The sequence below is a fragment of the Bos grunniens genome, chromosome 4, assembly GCF_055505025.1.
Source record: "Bos grunniens cultivar Pamir isolate PY7600 chromosome 4, Bosgru_T2T1.0, whole genome shotgun sequence".
NCBI lineage: Eukaryota > Metazoa > Chordata > Mammalia > Artiodactyla > Bovidae > Bos > Bos grunniens.
The window spans coordinates 1,631,895-1,656,895 of record NC_141168.1 but is presented as its reverse complement, the minus strand read 5'-3'; the positions used below and the strand labels follow the sequence as shown (position 1 = coordinate 1,656,895).

At 52.5% G+C, this 25,001-nt stretch overlaps 1 protein-coding gene across 9 annotated transcripts in view; it reads left to right on the top strand.

Moving 5' to 3' along the window:
- Positions 1-17,769, top strand: part of UBE3C (ubiquitin protein ligase E3C) — a 115,729-nt gene extending 97,960 nt beyond the window's left edge. For 3 of the 9 annotated variants that reach the window (XR_015161839.1, XM_086394684.1, XM_086394690.1), the window contains 4 exons: positions 4,037-4,225; positions 4,321-4,387; positions 9,969-10,099; positions 16,176-17,769. Coding sequence is in view for 8 of the 9 variants with exons in the window: in XM_086394684.1 (XP_086250810.1) it covers positions 4,037-4,225; positions 4,321-4,387; positions 9,969-10,099; positions 16,176-16,346 (558 nt within the window). In the remaining variant the exon portion in view is untranslated. Of the gene's footprint in view, positions 1-4,036; positions 4,226-4,320; positions 4,388-9,968; positions 10,100-10,336; positions 10,362-13,573; positions 13,879-16,175 lie in introns of those variants that run through there. The other 6 variants (XM_086394686.1, XM_086394691.1, XM_086394685.1 and 3 more) reach the window with 5 other exon arrangements.
- The last annotated feature ends 7,232 nt before the right edge of the window (positions 17,770-25,001 follow it).

Sequence of the window (25,001 nt, the reverse complement as noted above, 5' to 3'; positions counted from 1 at the left end):
TAACAGGTGTGTTTCAGAGCTGCTAGGATAGGGCTTCCCTGTGGCTCAGATGGTAAAGGATCTATCTGCAGTGCGGGGGACCTGGGTTCAATCCCTAGGTCGGGAAGATCCCCTGGAGAATGAAATGGCAAGCCACTCCAGTATACTTGCTGGAGAATCCCACAGACAGAAGAGGCTGGTGGGCTTTACAGTCTGTGGGGCCCCAAAGAGTCGGACACTACTGAGCGGCTGACACTTTGACTTTCAGGAAAGGGAAAGATGAGAAAGCATCTGGGTCTGCTGTCAGCAGAAGTGGAGGTTCTGGTTCTGTGAGCCCGGGTATCTCTGGGTCAGGCAGTTCCAGAATTCAGAGAAACTACAATTTGGTTAAGCAATGAAAGTTCTCATGAGAGGAGTTCAACTGTAATGTTCATCTTTCAAATTACATTCTGTAGATCAGTGTCTGGAATTAAGATTTTATTTGAGTTGGAGAAGGGGTGCGCTGGGTGGGACATTCTGGTTCTAAACTGCCCTCCAGCAGCTGCTGGCCCCCACCTCTCTGCTGTCTGTCTCTAGGACTGGCGGCCTCAGCCCCTCCTGTGAGTGGAGGCAGGCTCACTTGTCCCTCAGTGACTGGCTCACCTCACTGAGCACCGTCCTCCAGGGCCACCGTGATGCACGGCAGGCGTCAGAGCCCCTCAAGCTGATGAGTCTGCCGTTGTTGGACATGTTACGCTTGTTTATCCAGCTGTTAATGGACACGACCTACATCGCTGTATAAATACCTTTGGGGGCCCTGTTTTCAGGTATTTTGGGTGTGTACCTAAAAGTGGAGTCATTGGGTCATACAAAGGTTCTGACTTTTCCACATGCTCTTCTACACTTGTTATTTTCTGCTTTCTTTCCCTCTGTTTCTTAAACTGTAGCCCTCATAGCAGGTGTGAAGTGCTGTCTCACTGGGGTGTTAACACGCAGTATACAGTGCTGTGTGTGGTACCAAGAGCCCCTCAGGAGAATGAGAGAGGTTTTGTGTCTTTTTATTTCTTCCTCCCTAGACTCAGAAGTGTTCTGTAGCTTATGCACCATCGTGAAGTCTTCTAAAAAGCAAAGCAAAAAGCATACACGAAGAGTCATATGTCCTCCTGTCTAAACCTTCTTGATATTTTTAAATGACTGTCTTTGTGGTTTTGAGTTTTCCATCTCTCTTAGTCTGTAAAGCTCTCTGTTTCAGTGACAAGAAAGTAATGCTTCCTCCTGCCTGCTGAGGTCCAGGCGTCTCCACAAGCTGGCAGGAATGCTTTGAGACGCAGGGTGGGGGCTCAGAGCCGGCTGTCCTTTGGTTGCTCATCTTCTTCCCTCTCATGGAGCTGAAATCTCAGCACTGCAAAGTGAAAGGTTTTTGAAGACAGGGTTGATCATCGTCAGAAGGAAATGTCAGCATGCAGTGTTGCTGCCCCCTGGCCCCACCTAGTGGGTGTCTTGGGCACGAAATGAAAGCTCTGGGCCCTGGGCTCTGTAAGGACCTGTCTGAGGCCTTTGCTAATGGGGTGTTTCCCATTTCCCTTCTGAAATAGATGGTAATGGTGGAATGTCGCATATGTAAGCGTTCCATTAAAGTGCCACTGATAATACTGTACTCTGTTAAAAGTCAAAGTGTGAAGATGTGCCGATTATTCATAGAAATTCCCACTGAGAGAGATTATAGATGATAATGCATAAGAATAGTTATACTAAAGAGTCTAATTGGAAAAATTAGAGTCATTGGTAAAGTACTTAATTTGGGGAGAGATCATATGGATTTCTGTAGAAACATATATAAAAACCTAGTTCTCTGATAGAGGTTTAGGTTTATAAAATGTCGTGATTTAAAGATTGGTAGTATGCAAATACTTCATTATGTTAGCAGCTTATGTTAATGAGTCTTCCCTTTTAGAATAATGATGTTGCTCTCAAATTTTTTTTCTTTAATCAATATGGCTGCTTGTTAGCCTACTTAAAAACGAACATGAAATTTCAGATCACTGATTTATACACGTATCTCCCTTGAGGAGAATGCTCAGGGTTTAAGATGGATCCATAAATAATCATCTGTTCTGTAGAAAAGCATCAAACTCGAGTCACGAGACCTTGGTTAAAGCCCAGGTTTTGCTGCTTTGCTCTATGCCCTTGGGCGAGTCGTTGACCGGAGCTCCTGCAGCAGCAGACCGGCTGCCCGGAGGGTGGGGCAAGCACGGGTGGCGACGGTGCGTACGCGATGGCCCGTGTGCGTGCGTGACGGCGCCTGCGCGTCTTGAAGGAAGCGGTGTGCAGACATCCCAGGCTGCAAGTGCTCCTCAGAATGGAGCACCCAAGGATAGCTGTAACATGATGCCTTTCAGGTGCAGCATGAGAGGCGAGTTTGAATCATCAGAGTCACCACTTTAAAGTTGCAGGAAATGCTGCTGATGACGGGGCTGGGGGGGCGTCTGTGTTCCAGACCACGGGCACCACCCCGTTTAGTACCTGCCTGCCTGTGATCCAGGCTGTCTCAGCGGTGACCCAGAGCAGCCAGCGCCGCGGCTCGGGTGACAGCGGGCTGTCGGAGGCGGCCCCCTGTCCCCACCCTGTGCCTTGTCAGACCTCGCACTTCGGGTGCTGAGAGCGCGAATCTGGAGCCTTGAAGTGTCGTCAGACCCTGCGGGCGGCTTTGACCACACAGGGCTGTGTAACCTTCCCACAGGAGCGTTTAGGTAGAGCTTTCAGCAGCTTCTAAAGTACCTTTTCTGTAAAGCGATAATTTTTTTTAAAGGGGAGGTGGTCAGAGGGAGTTGGCGTGTTTGCGCTGCCCCTGAAATACAACGGCTCCGGCTCCGCAGAGGCCCAAGGCGGAGGAGGAAGCCGTGGTGCGAGCAGGGTCGAGCGCTCCTCCGCCCTCCCGCAGGCGCCCCCCGGTCGCCGTACCCGCGCTGGCAGTGGCCCCCGTGCCCTGTCCCTGAGAGTGAGCAACGGCAGACCAGGGTTCTACAAGTCTACCATTGTAAGTCAGGCGGACGTGTCTCTGGTCATCTGTGGAGTTTCGTCAGTCAGCTTTACTTGTGTGAATTCACATAGTCCCAGCCCCAGGATGGACAAGGCACGTGTCACCACCTCATTGATGACAGCGTGCTTTGGGGGCCGAGGGACACCTCGGTGGCACATACTGAAATAGGGGCAGGGCGCCCAAGTCCGGCTCCTCCCTGCTGTACCCCAGGGATGCCCCACGGGGTCCTGACCCTGCCCTCCACCCGAGAATGTGTGTCCCTGTGCAGCGATGCACCAGTTGTGTAAGATGCCTGCAGGTGCATCAGAAATGGACTAACCAGTGTGCCTGATGATGATCACTGCCCTCTGTATCATATCTGCAGTACTGTACAGCCACCTGATGGGAAGAGCCGACTTAGTTGAAAAGACCCTTATGCTGGGAAAGATTGAGGGCAGGAGAAGGGGACAACAGAGGATGAGATGGTTGGATGGTATCACAGACTCAAAGGCCATGCATGAGTTTGGATGAACTCCAGGAGTTGGTGATGGACAGGGAGACCTGGCATGCTGCGGTTCATGGGGTCGCAAAGAGTCGCACACAACTGAGCAGTAGTCATAGAGATCCAGAGTAGGTGTCTGCTGCCTGTACACACGAGTCCCCGTCTCTACGGCATTAATTCCTTACATTGCCTTTTCTCCACAGTGAAGCCCTTCTGACCTTTGCTGATCGTTTGGTTCATATCTTTGCCCTTTGTGATCTCTAATTTCTTTTGTAATGAAATGCCATGGTTGCATTGTAACATTGACCCTCAGGACTTTGCAGAAAGCGGGGATGGTTTGTGAGCCTAGACACAGAGTAGGATGCTGAGCTCTGGAGAGCCCCGTCAGAGGACTCTTCCTGTCTGTGAGGCCACGTGCGCTGGTTACACACTTTTCACTAAAATGTTCATGTGTGGAACAACACAGTCAAATTCCCTTGAAGCAAGCATTTCTTGCTCTTGTTTTGCCCTGTGGCTATACTCAAGAGACGTTTCCAACTCCTGTTTTAAATCCACAGGTAGTTGAACTGAAATCTGGTGGGAAGGACATCCCGGTGACCAGTGCCAATCGCATTGCGTACATCCACCTGGTGGCCGACTACCGGCTGAACCGGCAGATCCGCCCGCACTGCCTGGCGTTCCGGCAGGGCCTGGCCAACGTGGTGAGCCTGGAGTGGCTGCGGATGTTCGACCAGCAGGAGATCCAGGTCCACTTCTTGTGTTTGGGGACACAGTTGTTTCCTGACATGAAAATCTTTCTTAAAATCCATCTCAAGTTTTATAACGTGAACTTTTTTTTTAGGTGTTGATTTCTGGTGCACAAGTTCCCATAAGTCTGGAGGACCTAAAATCCTTTACAAACTATTCAGGTATGTTATCACTACTTGTTTATTATTCCTGAATATGTTATCCATGGTCACATTTCCAAAGTAATTCTAATGTTCTTCTTTATATGGGCAGTTCACATGGTTTAACACCCAGGCAATATGAGGATACAGTGAAATCCACTTCCTGTTCCTGTTCCCTCCCCTGCCCGTGCCCACTATGAGTAACCACTGTGCTTGGCATCTTTACATGTTTACACACAAGTGCAAACTCCATTCTTGTTTTCTTTGTGCATACGATGCTACATCCTTCGTTTTTTCTCTCATAGCGTATCTTCTTACGCCACTGCGTGCTGTGCTAAGTCACTTCAGTCTTATCTCTTTGTGACAGTGTGCACCATAGTCCACAAGGCTCCTCTGTCCATGGGATTCTCCAGGCAAGAATAGTGGAGTATGCCATTTCCTCCTCTAGGAGATCTTCGCGACCCAGGGATCAAACCTCATTTTCTTAATGTCTCCTGCACTGGCAGGCAGGTTCTTTCCCACTAGTGCCGCGTGGGAAGCCCTCTTAAGCCTCTCCTTATGGCCATTGGGTTGTGTCCAGTCTTCTGCTTTGAAAAACAGTGCTAAACCTCCCCCCCACCCCCCCAAAAAAGAGACCATTAGCAAAAGTTTAACTTCCCTGGTGGTGAGGTGGATAAGAATCTGCCTGCCATTGCAGGGGACATGGGTTCAGTCCCTGAGCTGGGAAGGTCCCATATGCTGTGGAGCAACTTAGCCCGTGCTCCACAACTGCTGAGGTCCGTGTGTCACAACCAGAGAAGCCACAGCAGTGAGAAGCCCATGCAGCACGACAGAGAGCAGCCCTCGCTGACCAGAGGTGAGCGCAGAGTGGTGTGGCTGCAGTGGGCGGGGAGGCATAGCCGCTGGAGCACCAGGAAGCCGCATTACCTGCACTTCACATATTTGAGGGCAATGGAAAAGAAAAAGAAAAAATTCTTCTTCAAACAACTACCATTATTTTGGTGTCTTTTCCTTAATCGTAGTCTGTTATTCTAGTATTTTAAGGGTTTTTTTGGTAAACATCAACGGACTGATTTTTAAATTTAAATGAAAATGTTAAGGACCTAAAATAGTCAAAACGTTTTGTAGGAACAAAGTTGAAGGACTAACACTGATTTAAAACTTACTATAGGGGCTTCCAAAGAATGTTCACACTAGCACACAATTGCACTCATCTCACACACTAGCAAAGTCACGCTCAAAATTCTCCAAGCCAGGCTTCAACAGTACGTGAACTTCCAGATGTTCAAGCTGGATTTAGAAAAGACAGAGATCAAATTGCCAACACTTGTTGGATCATAGAAAAAGCGAGAGAGTTCCAGAAAAACATCTGTTTCTGCTTTATTCACTACGCCAAAGCCTTTGACTGTGTGGATCACAACAAACTGGGAAATTCTTAAAGAGATGGGAATACCAGACCACCTTGCCTGCCTCCTAAGAAAACTGTACGCAGGTCAAGAAGCACCAGTTAGAACTGGACGTGGAACAGCAGACGGGTTCCAAGTCAGGAAAAGAGTACATCTAGGCTGTATATTGTCACCCTGCTTATTTAACTTACATGCAGAGTACATCATGCAAAATGCCGGGCTGGATGAAACACAAGCTGGAATCAAGATTGCTGGAAGAAATATCAATAATCTCAGATACGCAGATGACACCACCCTTATGGCAGAAAGCAAAGAACTAAAGATCATCTTAATGAAAGTGAAAGAGGAGAGTGAAAAGTTTGGCTTAAAACTCAGCATTCAGAAAACTAAAATCATGGCATCCAGTCCCATCACTTCATGGCAAATAGGTGGGAAAACAATGGAAACAGTGAGAGTCTTTTATCTTTTTGGGCTCCAAAATTACCGCAAATGGTGACTGCAGGCATGAAATTAAAAGACTCTTGCTCCTTGAAAGAAAAGCTATGACCAACCTAGACAGCATATTAAAAAGCAGAGACATTACTTTGCGAACACAGGTCCATCTAGTCAAGGCTATGATTTTCCAGTAGTCATGTATGAATGTGAGAGCTGGACTATAAAGAAAGTGCTGAAGAATTGATGCTTTTGAACTGCGGTGTCTTCTGTCTTCTCCAGACTCTTGAGAGTCCCTTGGACTGCAAGGAGGTCCAACCAGTCCATTCTGAAGGAGATCAGTTCTGAATATTCATTGGAAGGACTGATGCTGAAGCTGAAACTCCAGTACTCTGGCCACCTGATGCAAAGAACTGACTCATTGGAAAAGACCCTTATGCTGGGAAAGATTAAAGGCAGGAGGAGAAGGGGACAACAGGATGAGATGGTTGGATGGCATCACCGACTCAGTGGACATGAGTTTGGGTGAATTCCAGGAGTTGGTGATGGACAGGGAGGCCTGGCGGGCTGCAGTTCATGGGGTCGCAAAGAGTCGGACACAACTGAGCGACTGAACTGAACTGATAGGGGCTTCCTTGGTGGCTCAGTAGTAAACAATCTGCCTGCCAGTACAGCAGACATCCAGTTCAGTCCCTGGTCCAGGAAGATTTCACATGCCATGCAGCGACTGAGCCTGTGCACAACTGCTGAAGCCTACACACCCTAGACCCCATGCTCTGCAACTAGAGAGGAGGCCCCACTCTGTGGTCAGAGAAAGCCTGTGTGCAGCAGCAGAGACCCAGCACAGACAAAAATATGTAATAGTAATTTTTAAAAAAGACATCGTGGAATTGTCACAAGGATAGGCATACTGGTTGATGGAAAGTAATGGGGAAACAGAAACAAATCCTTAGATTTACAGCCAGTGACTTTCAGCAGCTCAGCGGTGCTGGAATAGTGTGCACTTGAAAAAGAAGTGCTTAGACCTTGACGTCACACAGTGTGCAGAAGTGAGTTCAACAGGATGAGGCCTGCAGGTAAAAGCTAGAACTGTAACACTTCTGGAAGAACATAGGAGAAAGTTCTCATGACTTTTGGACTAGGCAGAGTTTTTAGTTGTACACGAAGAGCGTGGTCTAGAAAAAAGAAATGGGTAGAAATTTGGACATCCTGAAAATTAAAGATTTTGTGCTTCAAAAAATACCATCAAAAAAGTGAAAAAACAAGCCACAGGTTAAGAGAAAATATTTTCAAGTAATGTATCTAATAATGGCTTCTGTTCCTTTGTACACATTATATATCAAGAACTTCTGCAACTTAATAGTACGATAAATAATTGGTTTTTAAAACATGGGAAAAAAATAAAAGTGTTTCACTTAAGATATATACAAGTATTTGGTAAGCAAATAAGCACATGAACACTATTAATCATTAAAGAAATGCAAATTAAAGTGTAGTGCAATACTACTACATATCCACTAGAATGATTTATCAAAAAGATAGCAATACTCAGTGTTAATATGTGAAGAAATTTGAACTCTCTTGACTGGTAGCAATGTGAAATGTAGAACTTCTTTGGAAAAGTTTCCAGGTTATATAAAAATTGTAGAACAACTGGATTTTTGCATAAGAATGATGCTGTACCCACAAGTCACACCATATACAAAAATTAACTCAAAATGGCTCAAGAACCTTAGTACCTAAAACCATAAAAGTCTTAGAAGAACATAGGGATAACTCCTCGTGACCTTGGATTTGGCAGTAAGTTCTTAGATATGACACCGAAAGCATGACCAGAAAAAGGACAGGTAAATAAATGGAACTTCATCAAAATTAGACTTATGCATCAGAGAACATTATTAAGAAAGTGAAAAGACAGCCTTTGGAATGGGAGAAAACCCTTGGAAATCATGTATCTGGTGAGGTCTGGCACCTACAATGCGTAAAGAACCCTTACAGTTCAATAGGCAGACAGGCTGATTCAACAGTGGGCAAAGGGCGTGAGGAGACCTTTGCCAAAGAAGATAGTCCCAAAGGCCAGTATGCTCCAGAAGATGTTCAGCGGACCAACCACTAGGGAAATGAAAACCAGAGCCCAGGGGAGAGGCGCACAGGCTGAAGACAAGTGCTGGTGAGCGAGTGGTGAAACTGGAGCCCTCATTCATTGCTGGTGGGAGCACGAAGTAGCAGCTGTGGAAAACGGTGGTTCCCAGAAAGCTCAGTGTAGAATTACTCTGTAAACCAACAATTCTGCTCCTAAGTCCTGTATGGTGGCAGGGGCCAAAACACCAGTGTTCACAAGACATTGTCACAAGAGCCAGAAGCTGGAAATAACCCCAGTATCCACCGAGATGATAGATAAGGAAGTGTGCTATAGACATAGGGTGGGACTTTCATTAAGTCTTAAAGGAATGACGTTCAAGTACAGGCTTCAGTGTGGGTGAACTCTTGAAAGCATTATGATAAGTGAAATAATGACAGACACAGAGGATGTATGTTGTAGGACTCACATGAAATACCTAGAAGAGTCAGGTTCCTAGACACTGGACTGGAGTCACCAGGGGCTGGGAAGAGCATGGGCAGTCCTGCCCCGTGGTCGTGGGCGTGTCTGCCTGGGAGGATGGGAGTGTTGGGCCGGAGAGGGCGCTGGCGGCTGCCCCGCAGCCTGCGTGGACTCACACACCTGAAAGGAGCTTAAATGGTGGATGCTATGGTGTGTCTTGTACCACAACTAACAAAACCTGTCCAGGCTCATCTACCCGGAGCCCTCTGTTCTGTTGAGGGCCATCGCCCCACCGTTCCTCCAGGGTCACTTTTGAGAAGGCTTTGGAAACGGATATGTATGTAAACATGTGCTTGTATCCACCTTTCGGTAATTACTCGTTTGTATTTCTCTAAATTGGAACTCTGATGTTTATGTCCAGGGAGATAATACCTAAGGTCACATTGTCCTCCCCACCAGTCCAGCCTTTCCTTGCCCAGAAGTGGTCTTGGCCTGTTTGCGTTATCCTGTCTGCACTGATAGCATTTACCTTTAACGATCTTAACTGTTCCTATTCCAGTAAATAGGTTTAAAATATCACCATATTCATTTTGGTGCCAATTAATACACTTAAGATACTTCATTGATGGTATTTCTGTAGTATATTAACAGTGAGGGAACAATATATAGCAATTATTTTAGTTTTAGGAAGCACTTAACTAGATTAAAAGTTGTAAGTAGCAGGTATTACTCTTCAGAGCATTGGTCTAATCGAGTGCTGGGGTTGGTTGGTATCCATGGTCTGTACTTTGTTGTCAGAAGGACGGGTGATAAATTTACATGCTAAGATGTGTTGGTGAAATAACTCGCTGTGTTAAAGATCCCAGTGAGTCTTCGTTTCTAGGTGCGTGATCGTCAGGCAAGTCCTGGGTTACGTAGGGTTTGCTCCCCAGCCGAAGCCGAAGCTCAGCTCCTCGCAGAGCTCTGGAAGCTCAGGTCCTTGGCAGCACGTCTTGCTGCCAGAGTCCATCTTGTTTGTTCCTCACTCTGGCCTCCAGTGCTTTATCCTTCTGTCCCCTGCATCCTTGCCCATCATCCCCCAGGACAGGGTTGGCTTTGAGCCACAAGCCTCTGCCCCTCCCTGGCCCGGCACGACGGAGCGGAGCTGCTCCAGTGCCTTTGGGAGAGCCCCGATTCTGCACTGACCTTGTTTTCCCTGAAGATGTCTTCCTCTTTGTCCTAGGAGGCTACTCTGCCGAGCACCCCGTGATCAAGGTCTTCTGGAGAGTCGTGGAGGGCTTCACGGACGAGGAGAAGCGCAAACTGCTCAAGTTTGTGACCAGCTGCTCCCGGCCCCCCCTCTTGGGGTTTAAGGTACCCAGGCTCGGGGCCCAGCGGTGGGGTGGGGAGGGGCAGTAGGGGCCGAGTGAGCCAGGGCCACACGTCGTTTTCAGGGAACAGTGTTTGCTGCAGCGGTCAGAGTGCCCAGGCTGTTACTTTTCCCTGTGTCTGTAGCCTCATTAACCCAGTGTTTCGACTTGGTCACTGAAGGATTGGCTGTTATCTGTGTACCTGGAGCTGGTCTTATTTGGGTTTTTCCTGCGTTCACAGTCCTGACACATTGCTGGGGTGCCACTGTGACGAGGCTTAAGCGTGAGCAGACGCTGCAGCGGGCGGGCTGACCCTGATGCCCGTCACCCGTCCTGGGGTCTGTGCGGCGCAGGCTGCTCTCCCTTCCCAGCTGAAGAGGACGCGGGCTCCGCGTGCTCGCAGGTCTGTTGCAGGAGTGGCAGGAGAGCGGAAGCTGACCTTCCTCACTGCTTCTCGGTTACTTCACTTCACGTTACTTGGCCTCACTGTCGTTTCTGGTAGTTCACGTTGATCTCATAAACTGAGTATTCTTATCACTTGAAATTGGTCATGGGACAGCTTGGGTTTTCCTTATTTATAGTAAAAGAAACGAAGCTAGGTTTAACAAAGAGAAAGACAGCGGTTGTGTATAACGTGACGTGATGCCGAGTTAGGGGAGCAGGTACATGGGTGTGCTTGTGAAGCTCACAGATTGACATTCGCCTGCTAGTAACCTTTCATTGATGAGTTACACGTCAGTTATTTCACTTTGAAATTGCTTACAGTGTATAGAAGGGCTGCACCAGCCCACATGGACCAGTTGTTAACATTGTGTCACATTTGTTTCCTCATTCTGTATTCATGTATTTCTTTTCGGAATCATTTGGGAGTAAGTTGAAAATATCATGTTTCTGCACATTTTAATTGCAACACCAATCTTTCTTAATAATCACAGTTAAATTATCAAAGATAAGGAGTGTGCAGTGATAGATTGAGATTATCTAATCATCTCGTTCACAAGTATGATCCTGAGACCAGCAGCTTCAGCATCACCTGAGAACTTGTCACACGTACACATTGGCAGGGCTCACCCAGACCCCAAATCAGCTCGGGGAGGGGGCCGGCCGCCTGTTTGCACCCCCCTCAGGCATCGAGGGCACCTGCAATGGCTCCAGCCCTGCAGCGGCCTCCGTGGACCTTGCGCTCCCCCGTCTGGACTCCAGGCTGAGGCCACACGTTGTGTTTACGGGCCGGTTCCCTGAGTCTGTGCTGTCTTCAGCGGTCCAGTCACATTATCTGAGAATGTCCCTCTGTGCAGTGGAGCAGTTCCACCCTCAGGACATGTGTACTCAAGACAGACACCCTCACGTGTTCACACAGCACTCACAGAACTGCAGCAGCCCACAGCTGCTCATGGAGAAAGAGAATGTGGTCTGTCAAGGCAGTGGGGTATATTCAAAAATTAAACGGGATGGATTGCTGATGCAGATGCCCTGTGTGTGAGCATTGAGAACGTGGTCAGTGAAGGAGTGAGACACAGGAGGTTGTGTGGTTCCTTTTACACAAAACGTCTTTAAAGGGGGTGGAAATGGAGCACTTTGGGGGAGAACTGGCAGCATTCTGAAGTAGAATTTAAACTACATTTAAATGAGTAAATGTTATAGTATGTGAATTACACTTAAAAATTTTTTTTAATTGACATTAATAGCTTAATACAGTGTCCCAAAGAGTGTCCCAGAACAAGAGAAGCGGGAACATCCCTGGTTGTCCAGTGCTTGGGAATCCGCCTTGCAATGCAGGGGCCAAGCGTTCGATCCCTGGTTGGGGAGCTAAGACCCCACATGTCCGAAGGCAGCTAAGCCCATGTGCCACAACAAAGGCTCCCGTGTGCTGCTAACGCTTAAGACCCGTTGAAGCCAGATAAAATAAAGAACCGGAACAGGGAAGTAGAGACATGGGCGCGAGCTGTGGCACAGGTGCAGTGATTCTGTTTCCACAGGAGGTGGGGGAGCAGTGAATAATAAAGACACAAGTGTAAGCAATTAGTGAATAATATTGCTCAGTGATACTAGCAGAACTGAAATCCCTTCTCTGTCTTCCAAATTCTCAGAGGGAGAAAATAAAGCCTGCAAAACAGGACAGCCAGAACCAACTGTGTTTAGCAGATAATAGAACACAAAGTTAATGTGGACAGTCATAAAGCATAGCAGTGAGAGCAGGCTGAAGTGCCAGAGCAGTGAACGCGCAAAGAGGAAATGCAGGTGTTAGAAGGAAAGCACTCGGGCTGAGTTGGAGGAAAACTGCTGTGTCCAAGCCAGACACCAGACAGGGGTCACAGGTTTGGGGGATGGGAAAGCTGAGGGACCTGTATCAGCGTTTGAAGTCTCAAGTAGAATTGCAGGGAGACTTAGTGATGCTTCTGGCTTGGGATATAAGCTGCCCTCTTCTCCAAAGAAACGGATGGACCGACTTGATGGGTTTGAGCCCTGATCTGCAGAACCAGATGTGAAAAGCGGGCAGCAACCTGAAAGAAGCACATCTGTGCCTTTTGGTTCATCTCAGGCTTGTGGTGTGGAGAAGGCGATGGCACCCACTCCAGTGCGCTTGCCTGGAAAACCCCATGGACGGAGGAGCCTACCTGCAGTCCATGGGGTCACCAAGAGTCAGACACGACTGAGCGACTTCACTTTCACTTTTCACTTTCATGCATTGGAGAAGTCTTGTTGCCTGGAGAATCCCAGGGACAGAGGATCCTGGTGGGCTGCTGTGCATGGGGTTGCACAGAGTCAGACACCACTGAAGCGACTTAGCAGCAGCAGCTGCATGCTTGTAGTGAAGTCTGGAAATCTTGCTGTGTAGGAGGGATTTAGAGAGCAGGAAGAATGCAGATGAAATGTGCCCAGTGGCTCATATAAATGGAGTTAGTATAAAAAGCTTTCCATCGATCAGAAGTTTTTATTGTCTAGTGATACAGTCACGTGAGTTAAATCCTTACGTATTAAGATTTTAGTATGATTAGATAATTTTGTGAGTAACATTTATAAGGAAAGACAAAGCTTATAGTTTTAGACAAAGCTTATAGTCTTCCAGTTTCAAAAACCACACTAAACCTGGAAGAAAACTGAGTGTGGTTTCAGGAAGGGAGGTTTGGAGGACCTGCTCCATCAGAGAGCTGAGTGGAAGGCCTTCGCTTCGGTAGAAATGGGGAGTCTGGCTTGAAGAGTCTGGATGGTCTGGCCAGTGGAGGAGCCGGTTGGCGTGTCGCAGGTTTGGGGGTGGGAAAGCTGAGGGACTTGCATTAGCATTTCAAGTCCCGAGTAGAATTGTGGTTAAAATTCTCTGGTCACCTGTTGATGATCCCGTATAATCATAACTGAGTTATCATTATACCATGAAAAGTGATTTTTTGAAAGCCATGAAATAGTCGTCCTATTTCAGGGGTTTTTTCAGTGTGAGGTTAATTCAAGCGTTTTCCGGCGCTTCTGACATCATCCTTAGACTCCGATCTGGGGAAAGCGCTGTGAGGCATGTGCACCGGTTGGCTCAGGGTGCCTGCTGGCGGGGCGGCGGACTCAGACTCGAAAGCAGAGGATGCATCCTGGCTGAGGCGCCCTCAGCAGCCCGGGTGGCCGCACGTGACCTGGAAGAAGAGCAGAATCTGCTGAAGCTAATTAAAGCTTAATATGCTTAATGAATGTGACTGTTACAGACACAGAAATCATTAAAGTGCTGTAGAAAATTGTTCAGTTGCCATCAGGCCTCATAATAAATTGATGATTTTTCTCACTCTGAATTAATGCAAATTCCCGTTGTACTCTGCTTAATTATGCACAGAATGGTGCCCTTGACTCAGATTTCAATGAAGAACTTCATTTTTTAGGTTCTGAGACTCCAAGTAGGAAATTTAATTAGCATTATGAAAGAAACAGTAAAATGTGGCATGTGTCTGCAAAACGTATTTCAGACTTTACATTGAACACTGTGTGTACAGCGATCCTTCTGTTTCAGAAATGTGTTTTTAATACATTCAAGCATTTGAGAAAATTGTTTCCCTCAACATCTTCAGAGTGCTAAGTAATAAATGTAACACATATTCTTTCTGTTCCTCTTTTGGTTTCTATTGAAACATCTTAAGCGGCATTTAAAGTGGCACATGAATTATAATTAGGGGAAAGACAGTGGTTCTAGCACTCGTTGCCTGCTACGGAGCTCGCTGAGATGCGGTTTCTGTTTGCCAGCGGAGCAGCACACAGAGATGGAGCAGAGCAGTGTGTGGGCCGCACTCACGCTCAGCGCTGCCCACGTCGTCAAGTGTGTGCTGCACTCGGCATGCAGGTGACAGAGCCCAGGTGAGGCATGCTCTCGGCTGCTCAGGCGCCCGCGGTGTGACCGGTGCTCTGAGTCCCCGTCTGGGCAAGAGCGGCACTCCAGTCTTGTTCTCTGTTTTCCTCGACAGTGGTTAGTAGGTAATTATTTTTTATGCTAGTCATGTTTTTCCTTGTAACAAAATTAATGTTTTCATTATAGAAAGTTGAGAGTTGTGGTTAGTTATGAGAGAAAACAATCCCTGTGACTGCTCTGCCTGGCCCCGCTGTGGGCGTCCTGGCGCCAAGGAGCTGCACCGCCCCTGTGCACGGTCCCCGCCCAGACCATCCTTCACTGGCCTTAAAACGCCCGTGTTCCGATGTATCCTTTCTTCCTTTCTTAGCTGATTTCTCTATTAAAAAAAAACTATTTTTTCTCATCAGCTCTTAGGTTGCCCTGAGGACTGCTGTTACAGAAAAGATGGAGTAAATCTTGACTGTTCCTCATTTACCAGTTATTGAGGGGGATAGCTTGCGTTCTAAGGACAGCTAGTACATTTCCGTTTTCCTGTCATTCTCAACCTCTAGCGTTTGCTGTGTTTCAGTCCATGGCACCCCCTCCCTTTGATCTTCCGTGTCCCACCTGCGAGTGGGCAGTGGGCTCTGGGTCTGTAAATAGGACCCAAGCCGCTGTGGGTGGCTTCTTGCTTCCTGCTGTGAAAGGATGGTGACTCTTGCTTGACATCTCCTGGCCAGTGTCTGGATCACATGTTTTCCAAGAGGCCCTGGTTCCTGTCCTGGAGGCCAGGTTGGTAGAGGGCAGGGCTGGGCCCTCGGGCTGCTCGTCGCCAGAGGTCAGTGTGTCCAGGCCTTGCCAGTGCACAGAGCTGGGACATGGGCGCTGTCTTCTTGAGAGAAAAATTCATCAATGCTCACACTACTTTTTCCAACTGACATTCAGGTGTGTGAGGTTTTTATTTCTTTGATTTTATGTTTGGATCTCTTTTTACCAGTGATTAATCTTGGCTCTTATTATTAATAGTTCATTTGCTTGCTCTGGTAAATTCTAGGATCCTACAGTAAGTTATATGTAATTCTCATGTAATAGTTACATGTAACACTACAGCGATTTTAGCACAACAGCACCAGTAATTTACTGTGACATTTCTGAAAACCATTTAAGATTTCTCCCCCTGCCTTTTTTTTCTGGCCACGCCACATGGGATCTTGATTCCCCACCTAGAGTTTGAACCCCCGTCCCCTTCATTGGGAGCTCGTGCCTTAACCACTGGCCCGCCAGGACACTCCCCGTGGTTCTAAGACACTGGGAGCACCGCCCTCTGTGAGTGTGCCCCCAGCACCCAGCGTCCCGTGTTGAGAGGGGCCGCCCTTTCTCCTTGACTGACACTGCCGCCTCGCCCTGCTCCCGGGTCCCTTTGTGGTTCACTTGGAGAGGGCCCTTCCCATGTTTTCAGCAAAGAGGCTTATTTATGCATTCAGCTCTTCACCCTGTACCTTTTAAAATTTTAAACTAATTTTTAAAAGGCAAAAAAACAAAAGCTTTAGAGGCCTTTCCACCAGAAGGACTCTGTGCCCCATGTGCTCACGCTGTTCTGTCCTTTTTGATGCCTGAAGCCCAGACACAGTATCGGGTAGAAATTTGGAGCAGGTTTGAGGGCAGTGAAAGAGTGGGTGTCCCCGTGGGGACAGGTGAGAACAGCCGCCGCATCTGCCCGAGTCTGAAAGGCTCCCTGCAGGCCGTGCCTGGTGACCGCCGTGTGCCCGCTGTCTTGCAGGAGCTGTACCCCGCGTTCTGCATCCACAACGGGGGCTCCGACCTGGAGCGGCTGCCCACAGCCAGCACCTGCATGAACCTGCTGAAGCTCCCCGAGTTCCAGGACGAGGCGCTGCTGCGGAGCAAGCTCCTCTACGCCATCGAGTGTGCCGCGGGCTTCGAGCTGAGCTGACCCCAGGGTGGCCGTGGCCCACCCTCTGCGGAGACGGCCTGGCCTCCGTGCGCCCCCGGCCAGCAGGGCGCTCGCGCTGGACTCCTAGCTCTCCTGGGTCCCTCCCCGCCACCCCTTCCTGCATTTTTAAGTGATTTATTAAGTTGTGCTCACGTATTTAGATGGACATTGCTTTTCAAATAACTTAAAATAACAAATGTTACATGCCACGTGGCTAACATAGTAATTTTGCCAAGAAGAGCACAGTTTTAAGACTGGTGGCAACTCAGTGAAATTAACCAAAGATGAAGTTTTGGCTCTGCTGCAGATGAGCCCCCCAAGCTGGCGACCCGGCGCCTGGGGAGGGGGGCACTGCTCCGACCCAGCTCCCATCTGCAGAGACTCGGGCCTCTGGGGAGACATGGGCCACTGCTTCTCGTGTGGTTGAATTGTTTACAAGCCTCATTGTTAAAACTACAGGCTTTTTTTTTTTTCCTGCTGCCTTTTCCCAAAGTGGTTAGGTTGGAAAATAGATAACAATGGTAATATTTTATTTGTGTTTTTTAAGCCATCTCCCCAGAACGGGACTAGCATGCTTGTTTCCAATCTGCCGCTGACCTGCATCGTAATGGTTTGGACATTCCTGTGTGTGGGTGTGTGTGAGGCGGGTCCTTCACTCTCTTCCTTTCTGTCTCCACCTCGTGCCTGGAGAGCTTTCGGGGTGTTGGGGGGTGGGGGGGCTCTGTCCTGCTCCTGTGCGTGTGCGACCCGCGTGAGCGATGCTTTGGGAGGAGGCCCGCAGCCCCTCCCGAGTCACTTGAACCAAAGTGGCGCTGCGCCTTTGCACTGCGGCCCGGCCCCGCCCCCTCCTTCCGGGTGCTGCCGGGCGGGGCGCGCGCCGCGGCGGGGCGGGGCGGGGCGGGGCGGTCCTCTCGGGATTTGGCACTTTATCAGGACCTGGCGAGAGGAGTGTCTGAGAGCGTCGCCGGAGGACGCAGGTGCTGGCCGGTGTTCTCTGTCACTGGAGCTCTGGGCTGGCGTGGGGGACGGGCCACAATTAGCAATATCCTTTTAAATGTGGGGGAGCCGAATGACACTTTTAAGACAATGACCATTATCAAAACAAAATGTATAATTTCTTAATTTGAAGAATAAATTAAGTGTTTAAATGCTATTTGTAGTCTTGATATGCAGAAATAAATAATTAGGGTTTGTCCTTGGTTTTATTTTTTTATTTTAGGTCGTATTATGTTGGATGTTCTATGTCTTCTTTACGTATTAATTGACTTGTGTATTATCAGTATTTCGGAAATGGAATATCTGGGACTGAAGAGAAATGGGCAGTTACTCTTCCTTGGATTTTCTTCTTCGGCTAATCTGAGCTTATTTATTTATTTGTATGTTCCAATGGCTAAATACTTATATTAAATTTTTTTCCCAAGTTTGTGTTGGACTCATACCCCACATCATTGTGATTGGTTCTCTTCTGCCCTAGTAAAGCCACGGCTTCTAAACATCAGTTTATCGCATTGTTTAAATGTCATCAGTGGAGACAGGGTAATAACAGGCTGTGGTTCAGAATCTGATACACCAGACGGTGACGCCTGGCGTCTGAAATGTCCCAAGCGAGGCTTCGAGAAGGCTGACCTGTAGCAGCCCCTCCAGCTAAGGCCCTGGGAGAGCCAGGCTCGCCAGGGACAGCTGCCACCTTGCCGGGTCCCTGAGGGCTTAGCGTTACATTACTGAGAAGAAGCGCTCGAGTAAGGTTCGCCCTTGTCCGTCATCCTGTCTGCCGTTTCCTGGTTGTCCTGGCTTCCTGCTTCGTGCTGGTGTGTCTGTGCTCGTGCCCGGGAGAACAGCTGAAGGCCTACCGTGATGCAGAAAGATAGAAGCTGAGGCTAGTGTTCCGCTGGTGTCTCAGTCACCTGTCCCGAGTCCCTCCGCTTCAGGTCTGAAAGGCTTTCAGTAGCGAAGTGAAGGGTGTCCCGGATCACACAGCCTCGTCTGCCACACACAAGAGCAGACGTCCCTGGAGTTTGTCCTGGGAGGAGTTAACGTCCACTCCCCAGACGGTGAGTCGCTGAGCCCGCTGTGGGCTTCCAAAGGCTCCTTCCCAGCGTCGCGGTGGTGGCCAGAGTGGACAACCGAGGCCGGTGACCAGCAGGCGCAGGTGGGCTGTCGGGAGAGGGCTGAGAGGAAGGAGGCAGGGCTGGCCAGGAGCCCCTGGCGCCCCAGAGAGCCGCGGACTGCCGGAGGCCTCTGCTTCCAGAAAACTCGCCGAGCTCTTAGGCCTGAGTACTTTGCACCTCAGCTTACCTATCTGTGAAACGGGGACAATTAAATACCGGTCTCCCCCCACTAAGACAGACCCACTTCAGCACCTGTTTTTGGTAACCAAAAGAAATCCAACAAGGATTTGAGCTTTTACCAAGAAAAAAGGCGCAAGGTGAAGCTTGAGTTTGCTCAGCCTATCTTGCAGGGAGCATTTCAGAGGCGCGTCCACCCCACAGGGCGCGGCCCCGCCCAGCTCCTTCCTCCCTGGGGCCACACGCAGCATCTCAGCGTTGAGCCGCCAGGCTGTGAACCGAGTCTGTGAGCGTCGGGCTTCATTGGTTTATCTTGTGCGTCTATGAGCAAGACGGCTTCTCCGGTGACTGCTGCTTCCCTTTAGGCCTCTGCGACTCAGGAAGGGTCTCTGTTGGAGAGCGGGGGACCCTGGACTTTGTTTTCACAGGAGGGTTACACAGCTTTGATGAGGGCTGTAAATAAGCTTGTGATGTCAACGTTTATAAACACAATTATAGAACCTTGTTTTAACATAAGCAGTTTGATGTCACAGGTAGCAGACGTCACATTGTGACGTTTGTACCTTGATTGTAACACCGTCGCCCTTAGGCAACACCATTCCCTTTTCCTCTGCGGTGACAAGCAGAAAAGTCAGCCTTCAGCGCCTCGTTTCTCCAGGTGACCCCATCTCTGGGAGCACATGGGGCTGGTGTCTGCGCCCCGCCAGCGCCCTCAGAAAGGCGGTTGGCTGGGCCCCAGCCCTGGGCACTGTGCAGGCAGGCAGGAGAGGCGAGGGGCGGGAGGCAGGGACACGGGGGCGGGCGCCCGTGAACTGAGTGTGCCAAGACATTGATGCTTTATTACCTTTCATGGATCAGATGGAAGGTCATTCGTCATGACGTGTCACATGGAGAAGAAGCTGGCCTGTCCCGACATGAGGATCTGAAGCCCCACGTCCAGACAGACCTCGTGGGCCCGTCCCCCTCCCCGGGGCCCCCCAGGCTTGACCCGCTGAACCCTCAGGGGGCTGGGCCATTGTGGGAAGGGTACAGGTTAGCGCCTGGGGGTGGGGGGCGGCATGCGGCAGGATGGGGTCCTTTCAGGGTCCCTGCCCGGGGCTGTGCAGCTTGAGCCTGCCTCCCGGGGCCCAGTGCCCAAGGTCGGGGGTGGCACCAGTGGTAAAGAGTCCACTTCCCAGTGCAGGAGACGAGAGATGTGTTTGATCCCTGGGTCGGGAAGCTCTCCTGGAGGAGATGGCTGCTCACTCCAGTCTTCTTGTCTGGAGAATCCCGGGGGCTACAGTCCATGGGGTCACAGAGTTGGCCGCGGCGGAGCCGCCTGGCGCGCGTGCACAGACATTGTACCTGTCGCCCCGGGAGAGCGGAGCCCACAGCGTGGGCAGGGCCGGGCCAGAGCTGCGGCTGCTGAGTGCCAGGGTAGGAGCCTCACACATGCTGCGCTTTGGGGATGATGCCAGGCACCCAGGACGTGGAGGCGGCACTGTGGTGCCTGGCGGGCACAGGCCTGCCCGGCTGCCTCTCCACCCTTCGGCCCGCCTTGCCCTGGGACCCCACACCGGCTGAGCCCTCTCCCCGTGCAGCCGGCAGGGGGCGCTAGGGCTACACACAGCACACCCAGACCCAGACCTGTGTATGTGCACACTTGTACACACATACACACACACACACACACACACACGAGGGGAGGGTTCCTGAGGTGAGGGGACCCTCAGCCCAGCATGTAAGCACGCAGGACTGATGGGACAGACCAGGGGACGGGTGAGGGGGGCAGTCACACCAGGGGACAGACCAGGGCAGCCTGGCCTCCCCGCACCCGCGCCTCCATGCCCTGTGGACGGGCCCCCCTGCGCGCGCTGGCCCTGCCCTGGCTGCCACTTCACCCCATTTGGGACACGATGCGCTCTGGGGCCGCCCAGCCCACCGCAGGCAGCCCAGCCCCCTGCAGGAGGGGTGCAGTGTCAGCCACTGGGTCCCCGGGAGGCCCCGCCCTGCTGTGCTCCGGTGTCCTTCCTGCTCTGCTGGCAGGTGGTTTTCGGGTTTAAGTCTTTTCTCAGCCCCTCCTTCTGCTGGGCGTGTTTTCCGGGTGGCCCAGGGCCCAGCGCTCAGGGCGGGCTCCTCAGGGACCCCGCCTTCCCACCCAACCCCACGTCCCTCCCTCGTCGTCCCTGGCGATTTTAGCTGCTGCTTTTGTTCAGAGTTGCACGTGCACGCAGTACGAAGAGTCTGTTGATTCTTTAATTTGATAAAAATACGAAGAGAGCTCCCTGACCCCACCCACGGCCGCCTGAACCCCACTCTGCACGCTGCCTGGCACAGATGTGGACGCGCAGGACTCGCTTAGGTCTGACGCCAGCTGAGCAGCTAGAAGGACAAGCGCCTTTCGAGACTGCGGGCCACACTGGCCCGGAAGGCCTTGTCGCCCGTCTCAGCCGGGGGCCTTCCTCCCAAGCTGCTCCGGACTCCTGGGGCATCTGCATCCCACCGTCATTGTGGCAGGCAGGTCCCCTGAAGGACCGCGTGGCGGGTGTGGAGGGAGGAGGAGACCCGGCCTCCTCTTGGGTTGGGAAGCTTCCCGGGGTCAGCTAGGCTGAAGCGTGAAACCCGAGGGTCAGGAGGCAGCTGTGCAGAGACTTCCGGGGGAGGGGGCGTCTGGGGGCAGCTGTTCTGAGCGTGCCACACGTCTGCAGGGTAGGGGCAAAGCCAGCACGGAGAGCGGCCTCTGGCCGTCCAGGGTCTCCCTGGGGCACGGAGCCATTTGGTGACACGCTGGGCAGGGACACTGAGGTCAGCAGGCCTGTCGACCCTGGCCTGGGGCAGCTACCTGGGTCACTCAGGCGACACCCGTGCCAGCCTGGTGACCGGGCCTCCTCAGTGATGAGGGGCTGGAAGAACACGTTTCCAGCCCAGCTGCCCTGGGGGAGGTGCCTGGAGGCGGTGCTTCTTCAAGGCCCGGCTGAAGGGGCCTCCCCAGACCCCCGCAGGCCGCGGGGTCTCTGCCGTTTCGGGCACTGAGAGCCTTGCGTCACAACCTGCTGGCCCCTCCCCGTCTCTCGCGCTGCACCCATGGCTCTGGGTCAGCCACCCTCTGGGCACATTCTGGGGCGTCACGGTTGGTGGGGGCAGGGAGACCCTGGCACGAGGTGGCTGGGAGGCCCAATGGCTGTGCCCCGCCTGCTGAGCCCAGACCCTGCTTGGCCCAGGCCTCTGTGAGGAGCGGGTGGCCGAGCGAGTCCGTGGTTCCGGGACACCTGATCTTGGGCCTCTGCTCTCATCCGCCAGCCCACACCCTCCCCGGAGGCATCCACGCTCAGTTTCCATGAGCGGGAGGCGCCAGGCTGGGCTGCGGGATTTGCAGAGTACACTCAGTCTCAAGTAACTGAAGATGTAGCTTCAATTATTCACACCATCGGCAGAAGCATCGGTTGCATGAGGTGCTGCCATCTCTACAAACGCCCAACCCGCATGGAGGTGCAGGTGGCCTGCAGGGTGGGGAAGAACGTGGCTTCTCGCACCCTCTGCAGGGGCTTCCAGGCCATGCAGTGCCCGGCGCCACCTCCCAGGGCTCAGCTACCAGGACACTGACCACGGGCGAGCGGGCAGCATGGAGCACCTGGGTGCCGGTTCCCCGGGCACCAGCCACATGGGGAGGTCACAGCCGCCCCCAGAGGTCACGGTCCCCCAGCGAGGTCATGACCCCCAGAGAGGTCACAGAGCCCCCAGAGATCACGGCCCTCCAGGGAGGTCACAGTGCCTCCAGAGGTCACAGCCCCCAAGAGAGGTCATGCCACCCCCAGGGAGGTCACGGCCTCCCAGAGAGGTCACGGCTACCCCAGAGATGTCACAGCCCCCCAGAGATGTCATGGCCCCCCAGGGAGGTCACGGCTCCCCCAGAGAGGTCACAGCTGCCCCCAGAGGTCACGGCCCCCCCAGAGAGGTTATGCCTCCTCCAGAGGTCACAGCTGCCCCCAGAGGTCACAGCCCCCCCAGGGAGGTCACGGCCCCCCAGAGAGGTCATGGCTACCCCAGAGAGGTCACAGCCCCCCAGAAAGGTCATGGCCCCCCAGAGAGGTCACAGCCCCTCCAGAGAGTCACAGCTGCCCCCAGAGGTTATGGCCCCCCAGGTAGATCACAGCTGCTCTCAGAGATCACAGCCCCCCCAGGGAGGTCACAGCTGCCCCCAGAGGTCACAGTTGCCCCCAGAGAGGTCATGGCCCCCCAGAGAGGTCACAGCCGCCCCCAGAGGTCACGGCCACCCAGGGAGGTCACGGCCCCCCAGAGAGGTCATGGCTACCACAGGGAGGTCACAGCCCCCCAGAGAGATCATGGCCCCCCAGGGAGGTCACAGCTGCCCCCAGAGGTCATGGCCCCCGAGGGAGGTCACAGCCGTCCCCAGGCCTGCGAGCTGACGTCCAGCCGGAAGGGGTCTCGGGCCGACAGTGGACTGTGGCCCACAGCACGGGTGGGATTCCCCCTCCTGGGCCTCCTGAGTGTGCTCTGGCAGCCTGCCCAGGGAGCACAGTGGGGCCACAGGTTGGCACGGGCAGACAGTGGGCAGAGGTGCAGCCAGGGTGACCAGCTCCACTGCCAGCTTCTCCAGGTCACTGGGCATACTCAGGACCTCCTCCCGTCGCGCCGGGGCCTGGGGGAAGGAGGTGGGCCTTCTGGGGCAGAGGGCAGAGGGCAGCTGGATCCAGGTCCAGATGCTGGAACAGCCCGAGCCCAAGGTTGGGGGTCAGGACAGAGCATTCAGGTCAGGTGGACTCTGCCCTCTGCCCAGCCCAGCCCTGGGGGCAAAGGGCCAGAGAGTCTACAGACAAGAAGCGGGGTGGACACAGCACCAAGGATGGGGTGGTCCCAGGGAAGGGTCGTCCGCTCGTCACCCTCAGTAGCATGGGGGCCACCAGCTGGGCTCACCCAGCCGTGGTGCACCCCGTTGCCCCGGGGACCCCGGTGGGAGCCGAACGCCGCCCTCTGAGATGCCTCGGGGTGCCCGGGCAGCCTTCCCCGCCCCAGAGCACGCTGTGCCCGCTCCGGGGCAGCCGTGACGTCTGGGGCCACTCACCCAGAGCGATCCTCATCCCGCCCCAACCGGCGTCCTGATGCCCGGCCTGTGAGCGCTCCTCAGATGTCACCCCAGACTTCCCTACTTGGTGATGTGAATTCACACTTGCACCCACCCCGTGTGAACACTGGAGACCGCTGTGGGCAGCGCCCACCGTCCGTCCACCAGCTGTTTTCCTGGCCCTCCTGAGGGGTGCGGGGCCAGTCTGCTCTGGTCCATTGGGAGCAAGCCTGCTCAGGGTCGCTGCCCTCGCGATCTGCGCGTCTGGGGGATAAACGTGTACTGGGGGGACTGGGCGAAGGGAAGAGCAGGCCCCAGGGTGGGGGTTGCTGCACTCGGGCCTGCCCTCAGTGCCCCGGGCCGAGGCCCCTGCGTGGGCACCCCCGTGGCGGCCGCCCTGGGAGGCTCACTCCCCGAGCACCCTTTGGAATCCTGGTGGCCACACCCCATGTGAATCAGGGCTGCCTGGCTGGGTGGGGCTGCAGACTCCATGACCTAATGGCGTTGTCTCTAATTGTGGCTGCAGGTCTGCTGGGCACACAGGTGGGCATCGGAGCCCCGCCCAGCCCGGGAGGTGGGGGCTGTTGTTCCCAGACTGTTGGCTGCCGGCCCCCCGGGCCTGGAGTTCGAGCTACCTGTTCATGGCCGCCCCAGTCTCCCTGATGACCTCCTAGCGGGTAGGGCCCTCAGCCAGTCACTCTGCATCCCAGAGCCTCGCCCTGGGTGTGGTCAGAGTTCTTGAAGCGTTGTCGGATGAACAAGGCCTGATACAGCTGCGGAGGGCGGGGAGCAATGACCACAGGGAAAGGACCATCCCTGGGCGGGGTGTCCAGCATCCTGAATTCCTGACAGGTCTTCATTCCCAAGAGTCCAGGGCGGGAAGTCAGAACACCTGAGAATTTCCATGTCTTTAATGTTGATTGCTTAAAATGACTGAATCATTTTCCTATGATAGGTTGTGTTGAAAGGTTGAGGGCCTGGGACTTACCAGTGGGCCGGTGGTTAGTTAAGGCTCTGGGCTTCAAAGGCAGGGGGCTCGGCGTTCCATCCCTGGTCAGGGGACTAAGATCCCACATGGCACTCAATGCCCGCGCCCCCCCCCTCCCCAAAAAAAAAGTTTGCTGGCTTTTCTGTTTCCTTTATGTATTTACTGTTTTGGCTGCCCTGGGCTGCCACTTATGGGGTCGCACAGAGTCGGACACGACTGAAGCGACTTAGCAGCAGCAGCAGTAGCAACAGCAGGTGCCTTGTGGAATCTGAGTTCCCCAACCAGGGATTGAACCCGGGCCCTCAGCAGTGAAAGCACCG